Source organism: Danio aesculapii, unplaced genomic scaffold, assembly GCF_903798145.1.
Source record: "Danio aesculapii unplaced genomic scaffold, fDanAes4.1, whole genome shotgun sequence".
In the NCBI taxonomy this organism is placed as follows: Eukaryota; Metazoa; Chordata; class Actinopteri; order Cypriniformes; family Danionidae; genus Danio; species Danio aesculapii.
In genome coordinates, this window is record NW_026613710.1 from 43,783 (window position 1) to 51,566 (window position 7,784).

Sequence of the window (7,784 nt, forward strand, 5' to 3'; positions counted from 1 at the left end):
TTTTCTTCTGGAGAAAGTCTTATTTATTTTAGTTTATCTGTAATGAGATCAATTTATTTAATTATTATTTATTTTTAAATATATATAAGTAATTTAATTTAAATTTCATTTAAAATTTTAATTAAATAATTTAAGTTAAGTTAAATATTATTAGCATATCATATTTTATTTTATTTAATAAAAATATTTGTTTTCTTCTGGAGAAAGTCTAATTTCTTTTAGTTTATCTGTAATAAAATCAATTTATTAAATTATTATTTATTTAAAAAATATATTTATATATTAAATTTAATTTAATTTAATTAAATTAAAGGTCAATATTATTAGCCTATCTTATTTTATTTTAGCACATATTTGTTTTCTTCTGGAGAAAGTCTTATTTATTTTAGTTTATCTGTAATAAATCAATTTATTTAATTTTTATTTATTTTTAAATATAAATATATATTAATTTAATTTAATAATTTAAGTTATTTTAATTTAAGGTCAATATTATTTAATTTAACTTAAGGCCAAGTTATTAGCCCATCTTTACAAAAAAAAAAAGAAAAAAAAACAATTATATATATATATATATATATATATATATATATATATATATATATATATATATATATATATATATATATATAATGTTATTAATTATTATAAATTAGTTATTAGAGCTACTATGTTTAAAATGTGTTAAATAATGTGGGTCTAAATTGCAGCAGAGACCATCAGGACAGACACAACAAATAAACAGCATGAGTGCGTCTGCTTTTTACACTGTGCTTCAGGAGGCCTTCCAGCTAAATCCAACTACAAAAGCACAAACAACAAACACATATCACCCCCCAAAGTTTACTCTCTGTCAATCCACTACAAATATTTTCTTCAATATGCTGTTGAGTGTTGCCACAGGACTGTTTTGTGTACAAATCAGCACTCTATCTATAAGAGAAACACTTCCAAATCAATTCCACTCTGCTGGAGAAATTATGGTCAAAGACACTCGCTATAATCATGACATTTCTGGGAAAACAGTCAATTTTTTGAGCATATTTCAACATTTCAGCTAGTTCTTCAGTTTGCATGCATGTGAGTTTCGACTTACGTTGGCCCCATTGTCCGCTGTTAGGGTTCAGGTAATTTGGGTACAATCCTTGAGGTTTGTCCAGCCGAGTCAGCACTTTTCTGATGTTCATTACCTGCAATGGAAGAGTCCATATCACTTACATTATCACATCACATCAAATTACTATTATTTTTTTTACATTTTGCTTTTTTTTATCCATTTTGGGTAATCAAAAAGCAAAGTGGGAATGATGCGAGGGTGAAAAAGAAAGATTTTTTTTTCTTCATTTTTCAGTACTATTTTCTTTTTAAGGACAGTTCACCCAAAAATGAAAATTCATTTAAAATGTCATTTCATCCAGAAAATGACTTACTCCTGCAGAACACTCCTGGAGAAAAGGTAATATTGTGAAGTAGCATATGCCTGAAATTGTTTTGTCCTTAAAAAAGTTGGGATATAAATTGAAATGCTGTGACTTTCATTATATGGACAAAAAATAAATAAATACATAATATATATATATATATATATATATATATATATATATATATATATATATATATATATATATATATAATTTTTTTTTCTTCCATTGACTTATCATTTATTTATATAAATATATATATGAGCAATATCACACGAGTAGCAGTGCGATGTGGCTGTGTATCGGCACTAGTGGGAGGCATGCGCTGGCACGAGGCCGCAGGTTGAGTGCCTTTGTATCCCACCAGTGACAATATACAGCCATATAGCACTGCTATGAGTGTGATATTGTGTTTATAAAACAGTTCGACGGCATAATCGTGTATATAAAAAAGAAAATCAAACACGGAGCGTCTCAAAACCCTTTTGGAACTACTTTCTTCTGCCATTCATTTACATCTGCAGCTGACATCAGAACAGCAGATACTGTTACTAATTCACCAACGTCACTTTAGGGCTAGTATTTGAATGATTCTCTAGCGTAACGTCTAAAGTGATGACAAAACAGGTGATTTTGGTCAACTTGTAAGATTATAAGGCTGAACAGCATGAATCAGTCTTCAGAGATATCTTCCTACAGTATTACAGTGTACATAATTTATCTGTTGCAATTGGGATATCACAATAATTAACCAATATTATTATCTAAAAAAGCAGCGCAATCACTACCAGATTGCTGTTGTGTTTGCGATAAGTAAAAATGCTAAACACATAAAGGCATTTCTTCTTCTTTCTGCCAACACAACACATTCCTGACAAGTGAGTCCCATCTCACACTCAGTACACTACAATTATATGGTATAATAAATACAGCACTACAACATACAAAAAATAAGTGGAATAGACCTGTTTAATAATGATTTGATCAGCTGTAGTTAGAAATGTCATTGTTTTAGCTTCTGAGGGCTTATTATGCGGTCCTGTTGCCATCTTGTGGATGCACAATGTCTTTGGTCTGCTCAATGACAGACTAATGGCCGCCACTGTGCTGTCTGGACGGTAGCTTCGCTGCGTTTGTTTGGAGTTCGCTGCGTTTGTTTGGAGTTTAGATTCGCAATTTACATTTTATCATAAAATACCTCCTCATTCACTAAATATTTATCTCTCCTACTTGGGGTGAACAATCCCCTAACACACTCATACAAACAAATCTACTTTTAAACGTTCTGTCTCTCGAGCATCCGCTTGGTGTTTGTAGCTTTAGCCTGCTAACACCGCTGGTCAGCTAAAGCTACCAAACTCTTTCACTCACTTATTTTCTCACTTTCTGGCTTTGCTTTTCACCTTGTACAATGTCGCTTGCGTGTCTGTCCTTGAGTGCAGGAGAGGCATCGATGGAGGCGCTGGAGCTGGAGCTGGAAGCGGTGGAGTCCCAGATTCGCTCGCTGGAGACGAAGCGAGAGGGCATCAGAGCACTGCTCTTAACCCGTACTCGCTCGTCTGAGGTAAGTGTCCGATACAACGACAATCTCCCAGTTTCTTCAACCCCGCGTGTTTCTCTGTCCAGGCCCAGCGCACCGAGGACGCGGTTCGCCCAGGCGTCGTTCACGCCGACACCCGGCTACCACGGCCCCTGGGTGCAGCCGCGTAAGGTGCTTGCCAGGTCCCGGGGCAGAACGTCTCCTCCTCCGGTGTTCGAGATCCCCACGGAGAACCGCTTCGCCCCTCTCCGCGAGACGGGTCGCGATGTTGCCATCATTGGCGACTCAATCGTCCGCCACGTCCGCTCCACTTCATCCAAAGGTAACAAAGTACGCACTTTCTGCTTCCCTGGTGCCCGAGTTAAGAATATTTCTGCACAGATACCTACTATCCTGAGCGCTGCCGAGAGCCTCGGTGCCGCCGTCCTCCACGTGGGGACGAACGACACCGGGCTCCGGCAGACGGAGATCCTGAAGAAGGACTTCAGGAGCCTGATCGAGACGGTTCGACGCACTTCGCCCGCCACGCAGATCATCGTTTCTGGACCGCTTCCTACCTACCGCCGAGGAAATGAAAGGTTCAGTAGACTTTTTGCTCTGAATGAATGGCTATTAACATGGTGTGAAGAACAGAAATTGCTCTTTGCCAATAACTGGAATCTTTTCTGGGAGCGTCCTAGGCTTTTCCGCGCTGATGGGCTGCACCCCAGTCGAGCTGGAGCTGAACTCCTGTCGGACAACATCACCAGAACACTTCGCTCTATCTGACTAGTAAGTAAAAATTCACAAAATTCACAATTTAGCCACAAAGACTCCTATTCCTCCCACATAAATACCAGTAATGCACACCTAGCTAACCACATAGAGACTGTGTCTGTTCCTCGCATTATTAGATCAAGAAACAAACGTACTGTGTGCTCCAGAAATAATCTATTAAGAATTAAACCAGAAAAAACACTAAAAAGTGAAAATACAAATTTCATGAAGCTTGGTCTCCTAAACATCAGGTCACTAGCACCTAAAGCACTTATCATAAATGAAATAATAACAGATAACAATCTTAATGCACTCTGTCTCACTGAAACCTGGCTGAAACAAAATGACTATATTAGTTTAAATGATGCAACTCCGCCAGGATTCTTATATAAACATGAGGCTCGTCAAACTGGTCGTGGTGGTGGAGTCGCGTCAATCTTTAGTGATATTCTTAATGTTAATCAGAGAAACGGAATTATGTTTAGCTCCTTTGAAGTACTAGCGCTTAATGTTTGTCCTTCCAAACACTATGCAAAAACCTATGTTATCTCTCGCTCTAATCACCATATATAGACCTCCAGGACCCTATGTCAATTTTCTAAAAGAGTTTTCTGATTTTATCTCTGACTTACTAGTTAAAACTGATAAAATACTAATTGTAGGAGACTTTAACATCCACATAGATGACGCTAACGACACATTAGGGCTCGCGTTTACGGACTTGCTGGTCTCACTAGGAATAAAGCAAAATGTTATTGGTCCAACTCATCGCCTAAAGCATACACTAGATCTAATTCTGTCTTATGGAATTGAGGTCACTGATGTAGACATTATACCACAAAGTGATGATATTACAGACCACTACCTCTTACTATATAAGCTGTGTTTACCTGAAATTAGCAGATCCGCTCCGATATATCGCCCTAGTAGAACTATTGTTCCGTCCACTAAAGATGAATTTATAAATAACTTACCTGATCTTTCTCTACTTCGAAATGCACCCGCAAACGCAAATGACCTTGATGTAGTAACCAGCAGTATAGATGCCATCTTTACTAGCACTCTAAATACTGTGGCACCCATCAAACTAAAAAAGGCTAGAGAGAATAAAACTACACCATGGTATAATAGTCATACCCGCGCTCTCAAAACAGCAGCCCGTGCCCTGGAACGTAAATGGAAAAAAACTAATTTAGAAGTCTTTCGAATTGCATACAAAGACAGTATGTCCAGCTATAGGAGGGCTTTAAAATCTGCCAGGGCTGAGCACCTCCGCAAACTGATAGAAAATAATCAAAACAATCCTAGATTCTTATTTAACACCATCGCTAAATTAACAAATAATCGGTCATCTTTGGAACAAAACGTTCCACCGCAAATTAGTAGTGATGACTTCATGAATTTTTTCAGTGATAAAATAGAAGGCTTTAGACAGAAAATAGGAGATATTAAACTTTCTGCACCGCCTTATACTTCAGATCCAGTAAACACGTCTCTGAATCTAAATAACCTACAGTGCTTTAAAATCATAGAACAGGAAGAGCTAGACAAAATTATAAATAGCTCTAAATCAGCTACGTGTATATTGGACCCAATTCCAACAAAGTTACTGAAAGAATTGCTACCTGTTATAGGAGAACCTCTTCTTAACATTATCAACTCTTCTTTATCTTTAGGCCATGTTCCAAATCCTTACAAGTTAGCTGTTATTAAACCTATTATTAAGAAACCACAACTGGAACCCAGCAACTTAGCTAATTATAGGCCTATTTCAAACCTTCCATTTATATCTAAAATACTAGAAAAAGTTGTTTCTGCTCAATTATGCTCCTTTCTGCAGACCAACAATGTTTTTGAAGTGTTTCAGTCAGGTTTCAGAGCTCATCACAGTACAGAAACTGCATTAGTGAAAATAACCAACGATTTACTCTTAGCTGCTGACCAAGGGTGCATCTCGCTATTAGTTCTACTCGATCTTAGTGCGGCATTTGACACCATTGACCATGGTATCCTTATTAATCGCTTACAGTCTACAGGTGTCCAGGGACATGCCCTACAATGGTTTAAGTCATACTTATCTGACCGTTACCAGTTTGTAAATATAAATGGACAGCCTTCACAAATCAGCCCAGTAAAATACGGGGTGCCTCAAGGATCAGTTTTAGGCCCTTTACTGTTTACAATATACATGCTACCCCTGGGAGACATTATTAGAAGACATGGGATCAGCTTTCACTGCTATGCAGATGATACTCAATTATATATTTCAACTAAACCTGACGAGACGTCTAATCTGTCCAAGCTAACTGAGTGTATTAAAGATGTTAAAGACTGGATGACCAACAATTATCTTCTCTTAAACTCAGACAAAACAGAATTATTACTTATTGGGCCTAAATACTGTACACAGCAGATCTCACAACTCGACCTACAATTAGAGGGATACAAAGTTAGCGTTAGCTCTACTATAAAAGATCTGGGTGTCATATTAGACAGCAATTTAACTTTTAAAAATCATATTTCCCATGTCACAAAAACTGCTTTCTTTCATCTGAGAAATATAGCTAAGTTACGAAGTATGCTATCCATCTCAGATGCAGAAAAGCTAGTCCATGCTTTTATGACTTCTAGGCTGGACTACTGTAATGCACTGTTTGCTGGCTGCCCAGCATCCTCTATTAACAAACTTCAATTAGTACAAAAATGCAGCTGCCAGAGTTCTTACCAGGTCTAGAAAAATTTGATCACATCACCCCAATTTTATCCTCCTTACACTGGCTGCCTGTTAAGTTTCGTATTGAATTTAAAATATTGCTTCTTACATATAAAGCTTTAAATAATCTAGCTCCTGTTTATCTAACCAATCTTCTGTCTCGCTACAATCCAACTCGCTCTTTAAGATCTCAAAACTCAGGGCTTCTGGTAGTACCTAGAATAGCAAAGTCGAGTAAAGGAGGTCGAGCCTTCTCATTTATAGCTCCTAAACTCTGGAATAGCCTTCCTGATAACGTCCGCGGCTCAGACACACTCTCCCCAATTCAAAACTAGATTAAAGACCTATCTGTTCAGTAAAGCATACACTTAGTGCACCACTTAGGGGGCTTCCACACAGGTTATGCATCTTGCTGATATACACTGTGAACATCAGCTACGCTAATTATTTTCTTTATTCTCCATTTCCACCTGGGGATACTCTTCCCGAGGCCCTCAGACTATGCAGAGTCACTGATTCGATCCAAGACCAACGACGAGATGATCCCAAGGTTTCCATATCCTGGACCTGGCCGAATCCTGAACAACTACTGCGATGGTCATGGAAGAGTGGAGAACATGAGACTGTTTCCTATGACGCTCCAGAGACAGACGAGTCTTCGCTGAGGCCAGCTTCCAGCCTCCGCCACTGAGACTGCAGCTCTGCACAAGACGTTTGGCCAGCGGAGAAATTAAAATGGTCGTGCCCAACTGAGCCTGGTTTCTCTCAAGGTTTTTTTTCTTCACTTCCGCCTTTAGTGAAGTTTTTTTTCCCTCTCCGCTGTCGCCACTGGCTTGCATGGTTCAGGATCTGTAGAGCTGCGCATCGATGGATTTGCTCTTCAGTATTTGGACTCTCAGTAGTGATTATTAAACCACACTGAACTGAGCTAAACTGAACTTAAACACTACAAAACTGAACTACACTGTTCCTATTTACTGTGACCTTTATGTGAAGCTGCTTTGACACAATCTACATTGTATAAGCGCTATACAAATAAAGGTGAATTGAATTGAATTGAATTGTCTCTCAGAAATTATTAATATTTGAAAATAGGCACTATCCTTATAAATAAACTGCATAGTTGCAATCTAAACAACTACATTCTCAACAAAAAAAAAGCCTCAAAAGTACATTATGCTGTCCAAGAGCTGCAATATTTGTCAAACTGTACAGTGTCCTCTGCTTGTTGCTGCATGTGGGCGGAGTAATACAGGTGGGTGAAGAGGCCTTATAATTATATTATAACAAATTAATATTATGAATAATTATTATTCATTATTATATATAAATTAGGTAAATCGTGACACAGTGG

At 37.7% G+C, this 7,784-nt stretch overlaps 2 protein-coding genes across 4 annotated transcripts in view; one reads left to right on the top strand and one right to left on the bottom strand.

Moving 5' to 3' along the window:
• LOC130220229 (mannosyl-oligosaccharide 1,2-alpha-mannosidase IA-like) overlaps positions 1 to 1,195 on the bottom strand; it is a 44,971-nt gene extending 43,776 nt beyond the window's left edge. The window contains exon 1 of the mRNA XM_056452604.1: positions 1,097 to 1,195. Coding sequence (XP_056308579.1) covers positions 1,097 to 1,187 — 91 coding nt within the window. The 5' untranslated portion in view covers positions 1,188 to 1,195. The remainder of the gene's footprint in view (positions 1 to 1,096) is intronic.
• A 1,628-nt stretch (positions 1,196 to 2,823) lies between these two features.
• On the top strand, positions 2,824 to 7,365 carry LOC130220228 (uncharacterized). Of its 3 annotated transcripts, XR_008836156.1 has the most exons (3): positions 2,824 to 3,283; positions 3,343 to 3,732; positions 6,921 to 7,365. XR_008836156.1 is itself a non-coding variant. In XM_056452602.1 (2 exons), the coding sequence occupies exon 1, from the start codon at positions 2,833 to 2,835 to the stop codon at positions 3,727 to 3,729; it is 897 nt and encodes a 298-aa protein (XP_056308577.1). In that variant the 5' UTR covers positions 2,824 to 2,832; the 3' UTR covers positions 3,730 to 3,732; positions 6,921 to 7,365. The 3 variants fall into 3 exon arrangements, 2 of the variants coding, with proteins under 2 accessions (XP_056308577.1, XP_056308578.1); XM_056452602.1 differs by having other exon boundaries at positions 2,824 to 3,732; XM_056452603.1 differs by having other exon boundaries at positions 2,824 to 3,732; positions 6,929 to 7,365.
• Positions 7,366 to 7,784: the final 419 nt, after the last annotated feature.

Excerpts from the sequence above, each read along its gene's own strand:
- LOC130220228 (XM_056452602.1), top strand. The coding sequence starts at position 2,833 with ATGTCGCTTGCGTGTCTGTCCTTGAGTGCAGGAGAGGCATCGATGGAG.